Here is a 20,890-nt window from a genome sequence, read left to right on the forward strand (position 1 = left end):
GGTCTTACAAATGATCCTCATTGGTTTTGTTTAATCTACAGTTTTAAAAGTGGGGTTGTTTTAAAATTGGAAAAAGAAATAAAAACCAATTGTTTCATTCATAGTATTAACTTACCATATAATGTTCCCAGAAAAGATTCATCAAAAGCATTGATCAGAAGAGCCTTCACAACTCTTTCAAAATGAGTATAGTGGTCACTAAAAGAATCTGAAATTAATTTCAAATAAATATTAGAACAGAGCAGACAAAATAATTTCTTGAATAGGTTCCATTCTCCACTGCTAAGAAATTAAAACTATAGATAGCACAAACAGCTTAATCATCCTAATTTTATAGCTTCCTCGATGACTTGTCTAGTCACGGAGCAAATCTCCATTTTCCAAACTTATTGGCTTCCAATCTAAAGTGTCTACTTGTAATTTCAAATCTTTACTTCCCAAACTTAAGAAAACTGTTCAGAGAATATTAAAATATGTTGTAAAAAAATAAAAATCATCCCTTGCACACCTATATTTAATTATCAATTTGACACTTAGAGTGACAGAACAAGAGAGAAAGCCTCCAAAGACAGATTAATATGTCTTATTCTGTAAAACACGTTATATATGAAATTGTCCAGGGAACTGCTACCTTAGCCAGAACCCCAATGACTACAAAAACTTCATTTCCCTTTTCATGCTGCCCCAGATTTAGGATTTTCTACATCAATTTAGAAAACTTGTCTATTTCCTTCCCCATACCACATATTTAAGCCCACTTTCTCACTAACCAAATCTCATACATGACATCATCTATTGTGACAGGCCAGGCAGCGGTTAAGAGAGAAGATTCCTACTATTCTCATTACTTTTGGATCAGAGTTTACTATGACTGTGGAAATGTTCTCTATCAACCACGACCCCTTCCTTGATCCAACAGTCACTGTAGAATACATGCCCTGCTCAGGGCACCTGTGAAGACATATTAAGGGAAGACTGAGTATTTTGAGAAATATAGAAGATGTCTGACAAGGGATTAAAGCAAAATAAGACCTATCATTAGCAACCATGGATAGATTTTGACTCTCCTTCCACTTGAAGTAAAAAGAAAGATGGGATTCAACATGGAAAACCCTCTTCATTTATATCTTAATTACTCAAAGGGCTGTGTAACTCTCTTTCAGACTTCAGGGTACATTTTAGTATGCATTCTTTTCTAAGGAGACACCTATAGAAATGCTAAACAGACAAAAATAAAGTAATACTAAAAATAAATGACAATAGCAGATCATTTGGCCATTAGCCTTTAGATGGCCTATGATCAAAGGCAATAATCACGGCCTTTAATGAATATAATATTTTCTTAAAGATCAGTAGAGCATAATTGAAAAATGAAATAATAATTTTCATTGGCAATTTTATTTGTGTTAAAATCCATCTAAACTGTATCTATAAAAGCATTTCTCAAATGGTATTAAGAGAAACTGGGACTATTAACAGATGTATTGAGAAACAAATCAAATTCATCCCACGTGCACCTAAGTTTAACTATCATACAAATTGCATAGAATATTTCATCCTACTGAGGTATCATTCTTGAATGTCCTTATGCCCAGTGCTACTCATCTGCTACAGAGTCTTGAGAACTAACTGCTGCTCTATTTCAAAGACCCTAAGAGGAAATTGAAAGGGCAGAGATCAAAATCATTTGAGGAGTCTTGTCCCTAACTATAAGATTCTTCTTTTATCAATGTATATCAGAATGTACTTCAAAAAAGTCAGGAAAAAGGCACCTATTTCATAATGCTTGGGTAGACTGGTGGGTGGCGGTGGGATAATGCTCCTGGAATTTCAAATTGAAAAATAATATTACTGAGCAAAATATATGCCAGGCATCATTGCAAGCATTTACATGCATTGCTTTATTTTTCACAACAAGCCTGTGGGATACTACCATTACCCTAGATTCATTTCTGGTTGAGAAAACTGAAATATAGAGAGGATGAAAAACTTTCCTAAGACCAACAGTAAGTTTCGGAACTAGGGCTGGAACCCAGTCTAACTCCAGATTTCATGTTCCTATTCCCTAGTTAAATATTGTTATACATGGTAGATTTGATATATTTCACAACACAAAATTTAGACTTGGATGGAAAACTGGAAAAAATAAAATTCATATCTCCATCTTAAGAAAAATGGCATTCTCAATGACAAAATAACTTATCCAAGGTGACATAACTAGACGGTGGCAAAATAAGGCTTAGAGCTCAGCTCTCCTTCAGAGCTTTTCTCATAGTGCTTTAATCCCTATATTGAATGAGTTTCTGTGGAATGTCCCAGGAATATTGTTTTAAACAATATTTTAAACATTTTAAATAAGTTTTCCCCATGACTATTTAAAAAACTGGAAAAAGTATTAAAGAGGAAACTATATTTGTGTTTATGCATAACTTATTTTTTCTAAGGTAGTTAATCAATTTCCTTATAGCCAATCATTTGGTAGTATAATCATTCTTTGTTGATTTCCATGTATCCTTTATCACATACTAATGTCACATATATGCCAAGATTTTTTTTCAAACCATCTGCCCTTCCTACTGGTCTGTGTCATTCTTCAGAATTGTTTTGCAAAATTTAACCAAAAAAATTAATTTCAGAAGAAATAACTTCTTGTTCTATGCATACTACCTTTCAGAAACATGCTTGTCTCTCCGCTTATCCATGTTTTCTGTTCTGTTTCACAGTAAAGTGTATTTTTTTAACCTATAAAGCTGTGCTTTTCTTTTTTTTTTTTTTTGAGCCGGAATCTTACTCTCTTGGCTCACTGCAACCTCCGCCTCCCAGGTTCAAGCGATTCTCCTGCCTTGGCCTCCTGAGTAGCTGGGATTACAGGCGCCCGCCACCATGCCTGGCTAATTTTTGTACTTTTAGTAGAGACAGGGTTTCTCTATGTTGGCCAGGCTGGTCTCGAACTCCTGACCTCAGGTGATCCGCCCTCCTCAGTCTCCCAAAATGCTGGGATTACAGGCGTGAGCCACCGCGCCTGGCCTGCTTTTCTTCTTAATATTAGGCTTAGGAACTTTATTTTGGTTGCCATTGTAGATGGAATTTTTCCTGATTATATCACTTAAGTAATTATTGTTAGTATACAAGAGAACCATTGAGATTTACATACTTACTGTGAATCTGGTGATTTTTCTGAGATCTTTTACCAATTTCAAAATAGTCAGATTCTCTTGGATATTTCTGGGAGATAAGCTTCCTGGGACACTACGGAGCTGGAGATGGACACTGTTAAAGGATTCCTGGACACTATCTCTGCTTTCTCCCACAACCCCAAGGAGGATGTGGTCTTGCTAGTGCTAAATTTATTTCAAGAACCAAGAGAATGTTTACAAATATTCACTTAGGTAAAAGCATGTAGATTCTTGATGTACTTTCTTCTGGAATGGAGGTATCAGCCTAGTATACGAGGCAGAGGCAGAACAAGAAACTGATTTCTTTTTCTATTTTAACATATCTCCCCTATCTTCACCCCTGTCGGGCAAAAAGAATGTGATGCAAGCCATGAAAAGATATGCTACATCTACTCCTGCTTTTAAAGTATTTATATCCCTTCTCTTAACTTCTGTATCCTTGGTTAAGTAAGTCAGAAACTTTTAGCTTATATGTGTGTACATAATACACACACACACATATATTATGTTCAAATAATGTCTTTTCTTTTTCAATAGTTATATTTCTTTTGTTTTCATGTCTTGTTGCATTTTTCAAAACATCTAGAACAAAGTCAGTAGAAAATATTTTTGTCATGTTCCTCATTTTAAGTATGCTGTTGTCTCTTGGTTTAAAATACTGTCATGTAAAGGACATATGTTTCTATTACTAATTTTTTAACAACTGCTTTTCTTAAAAGCCAGGTATGGATATTGAATGTTACCAATGTTTCTCCTAGAATCTCAATAAATTTTATGATTTTTTCTCTATTGATATATTAATGTAATATATTAATGACTTCTAATATTAAGCCATTTTTATAGTTCTAAAAAGAATGATTAGGGATCTTTTTCTTTATTCTTGTAATTATAGAAACAGTTCATACATCTGTTTGCAAAACTATTTTCATCAAGTTATTAGGAATGTGGGCCTCTTTAATCTGCATAAATGTGTTACGCATTATGAAAATACCTCAAGAATACTTTCTTCTATAATAACTTTGAATTCATATCTTATGTTTTCCCATCCAAAAATATGGTATCATTTTTAGTACATTCAAATTTTCTTTTACATATCTAACTAAAGTTATACAATTTTCTTCCTTTACATTTCCATTTGTTCTGTATTTCTGCCACTCCCTCTCCCAAATTTGTGAAATAGGGTCTTCATTTGTAGTCCTTTATTATCTTCTCCTTTATAACTATTTTTTTTTCTTCTCTACCCTAGAACTTCTCAACTATCTCCTGTCATTCATGAGATTTTCTGTACTGTTAATTCTGCTATCTACTGCTTTCAATAGACTTTATTTCTGACTTTACATTTTAAAATTTTTGGCAATTCTTATTTTAGCTAGCTCCCTTTCACCTCAAATTGTTCTCTCCTTATAACTTCTTTTTCATAGACTGCATAGCAAATGCTTTATAGTATTTTCTTGTTTCTTTTAATGAAACACTTTTCACAGTTATTTTCTTCCTCTGAGTCTACCTTTACCTTATACTGCAATAAATTTCATATGTACTTTTTTACTTATCCTAGAACAAGGGAAAGTTCTAAGATTTAATATTTAACATAAATGGTTCTGAGTCTGTTCTTAGGCCCACTCTTTATTGTGTTAATAGAATGATTTTCTTTAATTAGTAGATGGAGACTAAGTGGATGTTCACTTAGTCTAATTTCCAGTGTTCTAGCAAGGCACTAGTAGACCGAAATGTATTCTACTCTTATCTCTACTACTTGATTCTGTGACTCTGAATATATGATAGAGTACTAGATAAATAATATTTAGTATCCACAAATCTGAAGATTTTTCCTCTTTACCTGCATACAATATTTTTAGTGTGTGAACTATGTAAATGTGGCATGCAATGGACTACTGCTATTTTGTCCCTCTACTCCCTACCATATCTTTTCCAAGAATTGTAGTTTCAGAATAAATATAAAGAGACACTAATAGGGATTGATAAAAAAAGAAAAAGACTATGACTTCTTCAACTATGTAGCAAGAGGGAAACTACCCTGTCGTGCATCTCTCAGAGCCAAATGGCAGATAGGAAATTACAAAATGTCTTCCTATAGGTTAGAATTACTCACTTCAAAAAGGCAAGTACATGGACTACTGATTCCGATTGTCAACTGAAATACTGAATTTAGAGTTAGGAGATGTTTCTCCCAAATTCTCATATGTTGAATATGATTCATTGGCAGGAGAATGAATCTGGGAATACTAGCCTAATTACAACTTAACCCAAGTCGTAGAGTGGTGTTCATTATTCATCATATATGTTACTGTTTTAATGAGAAAATGTAGTTTGATTTTCAAATGCAATTTTTAGAACATAATTCCCTGGCAAATTGAAAACTGTCTATATTAAATTTTATTATATTTAGATATGGCATAAAATTGCTAAGTATTAAAAACATCAACTCAATCATAAATTATCACTCTAGAATATGTGAATTTTTTTTCTCTAATGTTTGAAAAAATCTGATGTCCAATATTTCTCTGAGTCTTGAACTGTAACATTCAGGAGTCTTTAGCCAATATGCTTATCTTAATCATCTACCCAACTAACAATGAGTTCCTATAATGTGTCACAAACTCTAATGGGTACTAGAAATACAGAAAAGGGAAGCTGGTTAACTATTCAGGTTTTGTTTTTGTTTTTTGGAAGTAGGGGCATCCACATGGCTTGTTTTATTGAGCTTTACTACTTTATATACCATAAAATTCACTCTTTTTGGTGTAGTTCTATGGCCAATGCATAAAATTACATAACCAACACCAAAACAGTTCTATCACCACCCAAAACTCCTTCATATTACCTCTTCTTAATCATTCAGTTTTGTTCCCACTGAGCCTGAGATGTCTGAAAGTCTGATAACAATCCTCAATAAGATAAAGACAAATTAGGCTTTATGTTCAGGAAAAATCTTGGCTAGAAATAAATGTTTGGGAATTTCTGCTTAATGACTGGACTGAAGTAATGGGAAAGAGACTGCCCAAACCCGCAAGCAAAATGAAGATAGTTGAGGATGGAACCCCTGGAAACATCAAAATTTACATGGTAAATAGTAATAGAAGAAAGGAATATTACAAACGGAAATGCAAGAAAGTGGGGTACCACAGAAAGTAAAAGAAGAGCATTCTGAAAGTGAGAGTGGTCAATGGTAGTAAAGTACATAACAATACCTGGTTAATATAAGAACTAAAGGTATTTTGGCAATTAGGAGGGTATCAATAACTTTAGTAAGAACAATTTCACTGGACTGACACAAGCAAGAGCCTGAATACAGTGCTTTGTAGAGTTACTGAGAAATGGGAACAAAAAGATAAAATTTAAAATAGTAGCTAATGGAACATGCCAACTCAAAGGAGGAAAGGCATGAACTTGGTTACAAGTTGAGGAAAAAGAGATTGTAGGGATAAAATCATTGAAAATAAAGAGAACTGAGTAGATAATAGAGCCGAATGAGAAGCTGTAATTAAGAATACAGATAAAATATATTGCATAAAAACATATACATCTTCCTGAGGTAGAGATGCTCAGTATTAACAGGAAGTCTCAGTATTTAAAGGAAGCCTCCTCATATTTACCCAAATGAGCTGAAAACTTATATCCATAGAAAAACCTGCACATGAATGTTTATAGCAGCTTTATTCACAATTGCCAAAACTTGTAAGCAACCAAGATGTCTTTCAATAGGTGAATGGATGAACAAAACTGTGGTACATCCATAAAATGAAAAATATTCAGCAATAAAAAGAAATGTGCTATTAAGCCACATTTAGACATGCAGGAAACCTAAGTGCATATTATTAAGTGAAAGAAGACAATCTGAAAAGTTATATGCTGTGTGATTCCAACTATATGACAGTTTGGCAAAAGCAAAACTATGGAGAGGGTAAAAACATCAGTGATTCAGAAGAGGGAGTAAAGGAGAATGAATTAGAGCACAGGGCATTTTGAGGACAATGAAACTACTCTGTATGATAGTGTAATGATAGATACATGTCATTACACACTTGTCAAAACCCATAAAAGGTACTAAAAAATGAGCCCTGTTGTGAAGTATGAACTACAGTTAATAATTGTAACAGAGGTACCAAGCTAATAAAAGAGGTTAATAATAGGGGAAACTGTGTATGTGAGGGGGTATATTTGAACTCTATACATTCCATTCAATATTTCTGTAACTCCAAAACTGCCCTTAAAAAAAAACAACTAAAAGGTGTAGAGAAGTTGAAGTTCCCATATGCTAGCCTTTTATTTCCATTAATTGGCAGGAGTTGATATGAGTGGGCATCTCTCAGCAAATGTTCCATCACATTCTAGATAACCCAAAATAGGATATCTCCTAATTGAGTATCCCTGTAATTTAAATGTCCAGGTGGCAAGTGAACCAGTGCCTACTGATATAAGGAAAACAGTCATTAACTTGCAGTGTAGAGATAACTGTAACTGGCATCTCTATAACTGCCAAATTTCTTGAAATTTGATTCATATCTCAAAATCCACTATTTTATTATAAATCATGAGATATAAATCAAGTCATGTCATGCTTTATTTTAGTCAATATGGCCTTTTCTGAAATATTTGGAAAGAATGCACTCAAAGAAAAAAAATAAAAGTGTATCCATCCAACACCCTGTTCCTACCAGAGTTGTAAAACATCATAAAAACAATCTGAAATTTTGTAGAATTATAGGAATCATAATAATAATAATTTAAATATATCCTACATTTTCAGGTTCCATGATTTATATTTTCATGTAAGTAATGTCCTATCTCTGATAGGTTTCACTGTTTGAGAGAAGCTTCAAAAAGTCTGATAAAACCAATGGTTCTCAAAGTGTTTGTCCGCAGACCCCTGACAGTGCCCAAGTCCATTTAATGAAATCTGTGATTTCAAGTAATAACAATATTATTTATCTGCTTTTTTCACTGTGTTGACATTTTCATTGATGATATAAAAGCAGCGATGGGTAAGGCAGCTGGCCCCTTGAATCATGGCAGTAGCATCAAACTACTAGTAATCATTACTGTCATTACTGCTATGCACTCACAGTAAAAAAAGCCACTTTCACTTAAGAATGTCTTCTTTGAAGTAGTAAAACTATTAACTGTATTAAATCTTGAATCTGAAGTACACATCTTTGTAGTATTCCATAGGATGAAATGGAAAGCGCATAAAAAGTACTTATACTGCATACCAAAGTACAACGGTTGTTTGAGGGAAAAATAGCTGTGCAACTGTGTGTGCTGGGGGAAAGCCTCATTTTTCACGAAATACCATTTTTATTTGAAAGAAAGAGTGACAAGCTCTGGTTATTCAGACTTGGGAATCTGTCAGACTTTTCTCAAAAAAGAACAAAGTAAGCCTGTCAGTTCAAAAAGAACAATTCAGTGTTTTGTCGCCAATGAAAACAATCAAGTTTTAAAGCAGAAATTAGAATTTTGAAAAACTTGTATGTGCTATTATTCTGAGCCTGACAGCTTCTCAATACCTGAGAAATATTCTCATGGTATTGGTGGTGATATTAATGAATATAATTAAAAATATATATATAATGAAATATGTCAATATTTTGGAGGATCTGTATCATCCAGTGAACCAGTATTTTCCAAATGACTGATGTATTTTATCACAAAATCATGCATGGGGAAATTATCTATTTAAACTGCAAGACAGACCAATGGTTGTAATGCAAGTACTAAAAGTTCATTTATATGGTTTTGAATTCCATATTATCTTTAAGAAAACAGTATCATTTGTCAAATTTTGGCACTGTATCAAATGAGAATATCAACAATTATTTTAAAATACTATTAAAATACTCCTCCCTTTTCCAGCTACCTGTGTGAGGGAAAATTGTTTTCATACACTTCAACCAAAACAACATGTCGCAACAGACTGAATGTAAAAGCAGATATAAGAATCTAGCTAGCTTCTATAAGCTAGACATTAAAGATTTACAAGAATGTAAAACAATGCCATTTATCACATTTTGGGGAAAAATACAGTTACTTTTCATAAAATTGTTATTTACATTAATGTAATAAATTTACTAAAGATTATTTTAAATGAATTAATAAATATATTTTAAATTTCTGAGTTTTGATTTCTACAATGGTAAATATTGACAGGCATAACTCACTGAAGTAAACGCGTGTTGGGGGTTAATAATTTTAAAAAATGTAAATGGTTCCTGAGATCACTGGAATGAACTATTAAACTGACAAGGTTATCTGAAAATGAAACCACAGTTCCTAGTCAATGATTTAGAACATGATATTAAAAGGCTAATTTGATACTTCATAAAATATCATAAAAACAACTCATGAAACATTTTCTTAATATTGAACTTACAAAGAGAATTCTGTTTTACTAATTTCAGTTGTGATGTAGTCAATTTTTCTCCTTGTTGGTTTTTATTCTCTTCATCACCCTCCTCATCTTGCACTACAAAGTCATCGATAATATAATCATCTCCATCTTCATCAGATTCATAATCATCCTCTTCTTCCTCCTCATCTTCATCACTGCTTGGGCAAGATTCCTTTTCAGAGTCCTAATTAAATTAAAATAAATGCTTCAGTAAATGGTGCCATTAAAATGGTAAGTATCAATATAAAATTAAAAGATTAAATCTGACAGCAAAAAATGATCCATAGAAATTAACTTCATATTTTAAAGTTAAAAATAAATAATTTTGTCATATTAAATGCTGAACTTTTGAAATTATTAAGAAGAATATGTGATATAAAATGTTTAAAATGGACATTAGAATTATAAGAAGTTAAAAACAAGAAAGATCATATAAAATAACAAATAGTCTTTCAATTTTAAAAAAGAAGGATGGACTGAGGCTCATGATAAAACAGTATATTACGTACAATAGTGTAATCAAACATGTTCAAAAATACTTGATTAAAAAATAAATTCTAGAATTATTGAGAAATGGAACAGACTAAGCACTTCGATTTTTATAAAAATTAAATACTTTAAGAAAAAAACTGAAAAACAATAACAAATCCAACAAAATATAACACACCTCAAAATCTCTACCACTATTGCGTCTCTGACGAGATCTTTGTTTTGAGAGTTCTTTGAGCTTCTGAAGTTGTTCTCGCTTTCGTGCAGCTAATGTTTTTTCAGGAGTCTTTTGCTCCATTTCCACTGAAGAACCTTCATCTTCAACCACTCTACGGGGACGTTTAACACCTACTTTTCTAACTAGGATATCGCTGTCATCACTCTCATCACTGTCACACATCACAGAGGATAGCCTTTTTCTTTTTCCTCGCTTGATGTCATCTTCTTCTAAATCATCCTCTATTATTTGTCCAGTTTGTTTGTTGAGATCATTATCCTCTTGACTTAAATGTTTTTCCTGATCATCCTCTGTTATTTGTCCAGTTTGTTTGTTGAGATCATTATCCTCTTGACTTACATGTTTTTCCTGATCTTGTAAGTCAATATTCCTGTGTTTGATTTTGTTCGTTTCTTCTTCATATGTTGAACTGTTGCCAGAGTTAATGAGACACTTACTGTCGTTTCCTTCACTTTCAATTTTACTTAAGTTAAGCTCTCTTTCACTTCCTGGTGTTTTATTACAATCAAGTCCCTTGTTACTATCAAGCTCTTCATCATTTTCAAAACTTTCATCACTATCAAGCTCTTCATCACTATCAAATTCTTCACTATCAAGCTCTTCATCACTATCAAGTAATTGTGAGATACTACTTCTTTTAGTTCGCCTCCAATCAACTCGAGATTTCTGCTCAGGCACGTGACTCTTAGAATTTTTCCTTGTTTCATGTCTTCTAACATGTATCATTTTCACTTAAGCTTCTACAAAATAAAGTTGTTAGGAATATAACAGTGATAACCAGATTAGAGCAATGAATGCATTTATGGTACAAATTATATTTATTTGGCTTTATTTAATGGTCCACAAATGCAAAATCACATGAAATATCTGAGTGAAGATGGTAGAACATTAATTTAACAAATAATTTACTGAATGCCTATGAAATAATTATGTGAACATCTATTCTGAATTATGTTGTATGTTGTGCTGAAAGGGATACATAGAAAAATCATGGTGCTGTCCTTCAGAAGATTATTATCTATGTGTAGAACCAAAATATCTAAAACATATAATAATTAAGAAAATTTCAAGGTAATATTTAGTATCAAATTAACATAAATAACTGCAATAGAAGTGGAAAGATGCAGGGAGATCAGTAAGGCAAGTGCTTCACTTTATCTTGAACAGATGTGATCTGATAGCATTCTGAAGGATTCATTGTATTTGAACAGAAAGAATGAAAGAAAAAGGGATGTCAGGCAAGTAACATGGTAAGGGCAAAACTCTGGCTTTAAGAAAGAAGATGGTATGTTCAGTAAATAAACGTGGCTTAAAATGTATAAAAAAGAGTTTTATGCTGGAAAAAAGGAGAAAAGAATAGAAAACTGAATGGGATTACCAGGATGACTCACCCTGTAGGCAAAGGATTCTGAATAGAGAAATGATATAAAGTATAAAAGATCAATTTATATGAAGAAAGTTATAAAGTAACAAATGACATAAAGAAGAGAGCAGTGCAAAATTAAGAGATAATATGTCCACTAAGATTGTAGCCTCTTTATACCTTAGTAAAATGGGAGTGGCTTTCCACTCAAAGCTAAAGATACAATATAACCAATAGAAAACTAACAATCCAATAATGTAGTTAAGTGAATAAAACAAGTAAGTTCCACGGCAAAACAGAGCATAGTATTGGGAAGGAAAACAAAAGCTGTCAGTTTATCATTTAGAAAAGAATGAATTCCATTAAAATTATCACAAGTATATATTAAAAGAACAATTAGTGACAGGTAAGATAACTAGAAAAAAAAGAAGTAACATATGTAGTTCTGTGGTTGTCAGGGAATAGAAATATGACAATGTAATGAGACTGACCTCAAAATACATGTTAGAGGTATATATTGAACTGACAGCTATCCCCACCAAAGAAATCACCTTATGAGGCTGATTATTCCAATATTTCTACCACAGCACAGAATATTCCTAGAGTCTTTCTATAAACCACACACTATAAGAAAAATCTAAAAATATGAAAATAATCACACTTCATTTTTTATCCCAAATAGTGACTTTAACACCCACTTCATTCACTTGTCTTGGTTATAAAGACCTGTTAGCAGCTTGCAGAAATGAAATCCAACTTAAGAAGATGAGAATTAACTACCATTAAAAATATTCAAAAAATGTGCTGCGAATTCTGAAGGTAATTACAAAAATTCAATGCCAAAATTTTTTTGAGCAATGGGAATCTTACTGGACTATGTTTCCAGCTTTCCAAGAGGATTACTTTTTTCCTATAGATTGTGGAAGACAGGATACAGCTCATTTAATTGTACAAATTCTGGTATGTTTATACGGCAATAAGACTTTCTGTATAATGGTTAACACCTCAAGTAAAATCAGAACGGGGGCTGCCAAGATTATACAGCAGAAATTATAGCATGTAGGATGAAATATAACTTTTATTTTTTTAAGAGATAGGTCTTGTCCTGTTGTCCAGGCTGGAGTGCAGTGGCATGATCATAAATTACTGCAGCCTTGAACTCCTGGGGCTCAAGCGGTATGTTTCGATTTTTAAATTTTTTGTAGAGATGGAGGTCTCACTATGTCCTGATCTCCTGGCCTCAAGTGATCCTCCCACCTTGGCCTCAGTGCTGGGATTACAGGCATGAGCCGTTGCCCAAAGTATAACCTTATGACAGTAATTGCTATAAAATATAATCAGCATTGTAATAGCAATCTAACAAATTCTGGTCAACAGGGCAGTCTGCTATTTGAAATTACCCTTGGTTGCATCTTACAAAAGGCTTATATTAAAATCAGCAAAGATGAAAATTGTGTGCAGTCAAAATTACCCTTTAAAAAAATCTCTATATTACTCTTAAAGTATGGTTTTGTGTACACTATACTGCGTTACAATACGTCCACCCAGTTTCTCCTCCAGGTTTTAAACAGCTTACTGTTTCTTTGGTTAAGCACCACACGAACTAGGCATCTTATATTTTTAAGCCGTATAGTACAAAAAAGTATTTGCAAACACATAAATTTGCGTAAGCTAAGTGTGCATATATGCACGTGTAGTATATCACATTGTAATAACAAAGCATGGCTTTCTAATAAACCTGTTTGAATTGGGAGAAATAATGAAAAAACATTTATGAAAACAATGACAAATATGGTTGCAGTAGATACACTAAAGCAAATATGGACAGTAAAGAACATTAAAGTTAAAGATGATTTTTATTAGTACCCAAAAGCAAATTCATATACACTAGATGATTATCTTACAAAACTATAACATGCCCAGAATGTTAGTTATTTATCATGAAACAGGTGATTCCTATGACAATGGTGGAAATGATTAAGAATCACACTATTAAAAACTTATGACTGCACAGTTAAGCCATAAAAGAAACTTTTAAGTTTTTAGTGCATTTTCACATTGATTTTTAAATCCTGACAATGATCCTAGAAGGAAGATATCTATTTTTATGTGTAAATATCAAAGCCAATGACAGAGTTTAAATGACTTACCGAAGATCACGCAGCTTGTTAGTGACAGAGCAGGGATTAGAAACCGGGTCTCTTGATTCCCCGTCCAGTGCCACACAATGACTGCTGCCAATATCACATTTGTACAAGATAGTAAAAATTAAGCCTTTAAAAATCATTATTTTTATCTCTCATTCATGCTGTATTTTAGTTTCAGAAAAATAACGATTAAAATTGTTTAGAGTTTACAAATATGCTTTTTTAAAAAATTATGTAACTGAATTTTACTGCACATGAGTTAGGCCAGAAACTTCTGGAAATTATTATCCACCAGGCAAGAAAAGAATATTTGCAGACTTCCCTCTATCATCTTATTAATAACACCAATCGCAAAATTTAAACGAGTCCCCCAGTGAGCCCAAAAGTAAAATTTCAAGAAAGGCAGTCTCTGATGAGAAAAATATTTTGGAAAACTGAAGAATTTGAATGCCTGAGGCAGCATCTTTGATTTAAACAAAATAAATCAGGTTTCATTGGACCAATTGCCAAATTGCCGGGGTCTCTCATATTTCAAAATGACCGTTTATATCAGTAAGGTAAAAAATTCTGTTACTGAAAAGGAAAGACAATTTGAATATGTTTGGCTCTTCTTTTTAAATTGTAGGTAGCTTTATTATATTAGCTGGGAAGGGAAGAATGATAACAGAGGGAAAAGGTGAGTGAACCTCGGAAGAGAAATGTGAAGGAAAGCTAGTTTGATGGGTAAGATACCCCTTGGTCTTCAGAATCTACTCAAAAGAGAATCCATGCAAATGAATGTTACTTCTGTATATGTTGAATATACACTTAATTTCCTGAAATGAGAATTTTATCGAGCTTCTGTAATGATACCTTACCTTTAAGCAAAGAGAAAAACAGAGACTCCAAACAGAAAGCATTAAATAAGTGAATGAAGATGATCAATACTATCACATCTTTGTGTTTCATGGTTAATATAAGATGCACATACATAGCTGTGTTATCTGCCAAAGAATATATATTAAAGGCAACAATCCATATTGCTTGTGTTCTTTCTCTAACACAGTACCTCCACAGCTAAAAGAAAGTACTTTGATGATGCCATTTGACTTTCTCATCAGAAGAAATATAGTTCCTTCTAAACTTTGAGGTTAATTCATACTCAAGAAAAGATTCGTTCTAGAAATCACCTACTTGCTGTATAAACAATGCAGGTGGTAGTTAACACTTTACAGATTTGAAAGGCAGTGGAACCCCAGGTCATTATTTGAAATTCTACCGGGAGGGATCCATTCTTGGGTGTAAAACATCACTCCTCTTTGATGTTTTCTTTTATATGGCAGTTTGGAGAGCAAAGATTAATAAGCCGAAAAATAATTATTGAATATCTACCAAAATGCAAGGACCTGCTTGGAACTGTGCTGCCACCATTTCAAATAAACATGGTCTCTGCTCCCAAAGAGCTCACAATCTGATGAAATTACTAGCGACACCAAAAACAAGCCAGCATAATACACGATTTGAGGGCTACAGTGTATGATTAAGATCAAGTTCTTATCACATTGCTATGAATAAATTTATCACAGTTCTTCTATTGGCAGGAAAACAAGACAGAACATGACAGAAATAGGATATAAGAAAATAAACATAAAGAGAGGAAAGCCTATTTCCCCCACTTAGAACCACAGTCCAACAGTCCACAATTTCGCAAAGTGGATGCTGCCAGCATGGTATCCGGGATAACTATATTATTCATTAAAATCCGTTAACAATGAAGGTTAATGCAGCAGGAATGAGTGGTAAACAGAGGAATAGATCCTCTCAGGAATTAACACCCGGAAGGGTGACTTTCATGATTACAAACCTCTTTGGCGGGACGCAGGAACCCAGCGCCCGCTAGCCCACTAGTCCGTCACTCTGCCTCCAGGAGGGAAGGGCACAGTAGCTAGGAAACCGGCCTCTCAGGCCAAGCTTCGAGATGACGCGCGCAGGACGACAGAAACCCCCAGACCCCAAAAGGGCTCTGCACCGAGAAAACAATTACAAGGGTCTGGAAAGGCCAGAAACCCAAGAAATCACCAACCGAGCTCCCTACATCGGTTCCAAGCACCTCCCCAAGGCGGAAATAACGGGCACGGCGCCCACTGCAGCTCAGCTGAGGAGGAGGGCTAGAGGCGCAAAGGGCTGAGGGGCGTTCTCCGGTCCACCCAAAGAGCGCCCGCGGGAATTTTTCTTTTAGCCTGCGAGGAGGCACGGCTTCCCCCGCCCCTCTCATAAACCATTAGCACCGGGAGCGCGAGCGAGTCCCAGCCGGGAGATAGCCCCGCACCGCCCTCGCCTTCTCACCTTTCAAAGCGCCTCCGCCTCCGCCCCCGCCCCGGGAACCAGCTCATGACAAGCGATGCTCCTCCCCCGCTTCCGGGGACCAAGGGAAGTCCCGCCTCTGGGTGGGGCGAGGGGTGGGGCCATGTGGCGGGAGGTATCGTCTTCCGGGAGCGTGGCTAGGGGCGGAGCAACTGCCGCGCGATAGTCAGGGAGCTGTGCGGGTCCTGGTTGCAAGAGAGGTGGGGAGAGGGGCCTGGAGGGTTTTGAGGGACTGGGAGGACTGTCCCGGCTAAAGCTGGCGCGGGAAACTGGGGCTGCGCGGCGGGAGGGCCCTGCTGCTGGGGAAGGAATCTAATATATCCGTTCCCCTGAGGAAGGGTGCCAGTCCTTGACTCCTTGGCTCTTCGGCTCTCTGCCGTAACTTTGGGGTGTGGCAGGGGTTAGTGACGGGCAGTTACCCGGGATCTGGACGTGCAGGAGGTTCGTGGCCACGATGGGGGTATAGTCTTTCTCACGGCTGCTGGGGTAATAAAACACATGCCTTTAATCCGGATTATCCGCAGTGACATGGGGCCTCCGCTACTGTCCTTATAAGTTAAAGAAAGGCCTGTTCTCTCAAACTTCCTCCTCTTTCACCTTCTTCTGCAGTCTATTTGCCAGCCAACCCCAGCCCGGGAGGGGATCAGGGCCACCAGGTTGCTGGTAAGGATGAAAGACTGAGTGTGTTGACTGTTAAAGTGAGCCTGTGTAAGAGAAGGAAGGATTTTGTGGATTGCTACATTGTGAGTGTGGGGTGAGTCCCAGAACCTCGCTATGTCGGGGAAACGGAAGCGCGTGGTGTTGACTATTAAAGATAAGCTTGATATAATAAAGAAACTTGAAGACGGAGGTTCTTCCAAACAACTGGCAGTGATTTATGGAATTGGTGAAACAACAGTTCGGGATATAAGAAAAAATAAGGAAAAGATTATAACTTATGCAAGCAGTTCTGATTCCACAAGTCTTTTGGCCAAGAGGAAATCTATGAAGCCATCCATGTATGAGGAATTGGACAGGGCAATGCTGGAATGGTTCAACCAGCAAAGAGCAAAAGGGAATCCCATATCTGGACCAATTTGTGCAAAAAGGGCAGAGTTCTTCTTTTATGCTTTGGGAATGGATGGTGATTTTAACCCCTCTGCCGGTTGGCTAACTCGTTTTAAGCAGCGGCATAGCATTAGAGAGATTAACATTAGAAATGAAAGATTAAATGGAGACGAGACTGCGGTGGAAGATTTTTGTAACAACTTTCGAGATTTTATTGAACGAGAGAATTTACAGCCTGAACAAATCTACAATGCAGATGAAACTGGACTCTTTTGGAAGTGCTTGCCTTCTAGGATTTCAGTAATCAAAGGTAAATGCACTGTCCCTGGGCACAAATCAATTGAAGAAAGAGTCACAATCATGTGTTGTGCCAATGCAACAGGTTTACACAAACTTAAACTTTGTGTTGTGGGGAAAGCAAAGAAACCTCGCTCCTTTAAATCAACTGACACCTTAAACCTGCCAGTCTCTTATTTCAGCCAAAAAGGTGCATGGATGGATCTTTCTATTTTCCGACAATGGTTTGATAAAATTTTTGTGCCGCAAGTTCGAGAGTATTTAAGATCTAAAGGCTTGCAGGAAAAGGCTGTGCTCTTGTTGGATAATTCACCAACACATCCAAATGAAAATGTCCTAAGGTCAGATGATGGCCAAATATTTGCTAAATATTTACCACCTAATGTGGCCTCATTGATTCAGCCTTCAGATCAGGGAGTCATAGCAACGATGAAGAGAAATTATCGTGCAGGTCTTCTCCAGAACAACCTGGAAGAAGGTAATGACCTGAAATCATTCTGGAAGAAGCTAACTCTGTTGGATGCACTTTATGAAATAGCAATGGCATGGAACTTAGTAAAACCAGTTACCATTAGCAGAGCATGGAAGAAGATTCTCCCTATGGTAGAGGAGAAAGAGAGCTTGGACTTTGATGTTGAAGATATTTCTGTGGCTACTGTGGCTACCATGTTACAACACACCAAAGGACTGGAAAATGTGACTACTGAGAACCTTGAAAAATGGCTTGAAGTAGACAGTACTGAACCAGGCTATGAAGTGTTAACTGATAGCGAAATCATCAGAAGAGCACAAGGCCAGGCAGATGAATCCAGTGAAAATGAGGAGGAGGAAATAGAACTAATTCCAGAGAAACATATTAATCATACAGCTGCTCTCCAGTGGACTGAAAATTTATTGGATTATCTAGAACAACAAGGTGATATGATTCTACCTGATAGACTGGTAATACGTAAACTTCGAGCCACCATCAGAAATAAACAGAAGATGACAAAGTCAAGTCAATGATGTCATTTCAATTTTATTGTTCTGCTCATTGTGTTTGTGACAAACTCTTTGCAATATGGCTTAATTTTCTTTGTGTTCTGAATTCTCAGACTTGGTCCTGTGAAATACAGGCACGAAACGTATCTGAAGTGGTTTGAGGATTATGTGTTTTCATCATCTGTGTCTTTTGTCCTTTTATTTGTACAGATAATCAAGATGATACTGAATAGATATAAATTACATGTACACATGTATTCACTTTTTAGAATCTGCAATTATACCTTCTGTAACAGTGGCATTCCCTAAATTTTCTAGTGAAAGTTAGAGATAACTGAACAGACCGAAGCACTTTTCTGAAATCTTTTGCTTGATTTATGAAGGCTGCCATAGTTATCTTTTCTTGTGTTAACCATCTTAAATGATGTTTTGTATATTTTAATAGACTGATAGGATGAGAAAGATTTATATTATTAGATTTCAGAATGATTTATAATAATTCAAAAATGAAATTCAATAATGGGAAATAATTATGAATTATAGAAATTATTTAGAAATCATGCCTCCGTTCTCTTACATTTGTGTGGGTTGCAAGAGGGGGAGATGATTCTGGAAATGAAGTAAATATGGGAAGTGATTGCCAAATGAGAGAGAAACTATGGGAAAGCTGATCTATAAAGAGGCATTCTGATCAATTCATTTGTAGGAAACTGGGAAATAAAAACCTGGGGAACTTTAGGTTATTTATACAAAGGGAATAAATAGGCTGATTTTAATTTGGTAAGTTGATCTTTTTATTATGAATTTGGTAATAGTATAGGTTTATTATTTATTCATCTAATTTTATAGTACAGGTTTTGTAGTGTTACACGTGGTGATATGAGCTCCCACCTTATGTGGGGGAACATCTTGGGAATTTGAGATTTCATAAGATTTTTTTGTTTTGTTTTGTTTTAGTGTTTTTACTGCATACTCACAAATGTTGTCTATAATTTGAAAAATATTGTCATATCTGGCCCTTTGATGAGAAAAGGAAATTACAATAATAAAGTTTTATGATTTTAAATAAGTCATATGTTTGTATCCTGTTTTATGAAGAAAGCAGAAATAATTACTGAAAGTGCCAGACACTAAGAAATATTATTGTTTATTATTTTAATACATATAAAAAGGGATTAATCTGCTAAAATGTAATCTAAATCAGAATTTTGATAAATTTTTTTGTAAACTATGTTTATTCAAGACATTGAAACTACTTTGCACATATGAATATTAATATAACTTGTAATTTAAAAGTAAAGTGTTTCCATGCTATTTCATGTTTTGGCCAAAAATTTTTAAAAAATAAATTACAATTGTTCTCTATTAGTCATTTTTTAAAGGTTTAACTTTTTTTGTTGAAATACCTAACATTTTATAGTGCTTTCTTTAGAATAAAACTTCAAAAGTATTTTTAGTTTTCCATAATTTCTCTTATTTTCATGATAGATGTATGTCTACATTTTTCAGAAGATATGATGAAAGTGTTTAAAAATTGTGTTTATTGTGTGAATTTCCTCAGTGTAGAGTGTGAAAAACCATCAGAAGTTAACATACATATTGAATCAGATAATGACACGTTCTGCTATAAAGTAAGCTGTACATAAAATAATTTTTCTAAAATGAAAATATGTGCTACAAATCTTGGAATTTCTGTCTGGATTTGCACAGTTTTTTAAAATTAGTCATGTCAGCCCAATGCAGCTGTTTCATTGCCACCTAGTGGTAAAACTAACATTACTGTTAAGCTGTGTGATTTTAAACTTGAATCCCCAGTAAAAGGTTCACTGTTTTGTGGCCATAAGTGTGAATCTTGTGACTCTTTCTCTAGCCTGTAAGAGACTGCTCTTCTTTGGTTTACAGCTGTTCTCTGAAATCTGCCAACACTGGTACTCTAGCCCTGTTTTGGATCCTTCTATCCTTAATTATAAAGGCTGATCAGTAGTTGTAGCAGTTGAAGCCAAAAGCTATTTGGGTTCTGTATCTGCCCCCAAAGTTGTGTATCCTTAGCTCCTAATTCCTATTTTATCAGTGCCTTACCAGAGGCTGTGTTTGGCATTCTATTTATCCATTAAAAAATTTGCCATTGGCTTATGTTCCCTCACCAGTTTCACGAATTTTTTTCTCATTGATATGCCTTGACACAATACTCTCAGAAAGCCAGTGACAGTGCAATGTTTCTTACACTTCCAGTAGTCAAGAATTTTGTGAGAGCAGATATACCTAATACAAGATCATGTAGGAAATTATAATGTTGCTTTTTTTTCTGAGAGATTTGGGCTTTTTTGTGGCGAGGGGGTTGTAGAAAGTTGAATTCTTTGTCATGATGAAATCCAGTAAATCAAAAATTTATTGAGTTTTACT

At 35.0% G+C, this 20,890-nt stretch overlaps 2 protein-coding genes across 13 annotated transcripts in view; one reads left to right on the top strand and one right to left on the bottom strand.

The window, feature by feature from the left end:
* The window catches only part of CCDC82 (coiled-coil domain containing 82), a 37,010-nt gene extending 20,773 nt beyond the window's left edge, over positions 1–16,237 (bottom strand). For 2 of the 12 annotated variants that reach the window (XM_063671372.1, XM_054438274.2), the window contains exons 1-5: positions 15,663–16,149; positions 13,823–13,903; positions 10,250–11,049; positions 9,565–9,766; positions 116–208 (exon numbers count right to left, since the gene is read on the bottom strand). In XM_063671372.1, coding sequence (XP_063527442.1) covers positions 116–208; positions 9,565–9,766; positions 10,250–11,035 — 1,081 coding nt within the window. In that variant the 5' untranslated portion in view covers positions 11,036–11,049; positions 13,823–13,903; positions 15,663–16,149. Of the gene's footprint in view, positions 1–115; positions 209–9,564; positions 9,767–10,249; positions 11,050–13,822; positions 15,640–15,662 lie in introns of those variants that run through there. The other 10 variants (XM_054438283.2, XM_054438282.2, XM_054438278.2 and 7 more) reach the window with 9 other exon arrangements.
* JRKL (JRK like) lies at positions 16,219–19,556 on the top strand. Its single transcript, XM_054438286.2, has 2 exons — positions 16,219–16,362; positions 16,772–19,556. Exon 2 carries the CDS (start codon positions 16,937–16,939, stop codon positions 18,509–18,511), a length of 1,575 nt encoding a protein of 524 aa, XP_054294261.1. The 5' UTR covers positions 16,219–16,362; positions 16,772–16,936; the 3' UTR covers positions 18,512–19,556.
* The last annotated feature ends 1,334 nt before the right edge of the window (positions 19,557–20,890 follow it).

The sequence above is a fragment of the Pongo pygmaeus genome, chromosome 9 (assembly GCF_028885625.2).
Source record: "Pongo pygmaeus isolate AG05252 chromosome 9, NHGRI_mPonPyg2-v2.0_pri, whole genome shotgun sequence".
NCBI lineage: Eukaryota > Metazoa > Chordata > Mammalia > Primates > Hominidae > Pongo > Pongo pygmaeus.

What these genes read in the sequence shown, in the direction of transcription:
- JRKL (XM_054438286.2), top strand. Translation starts at nt 16,937, where the DNA reads ATGTCGGGGAAACGGAAGCGCGTGGTGTTGACTATTAAAGATAAGCTT.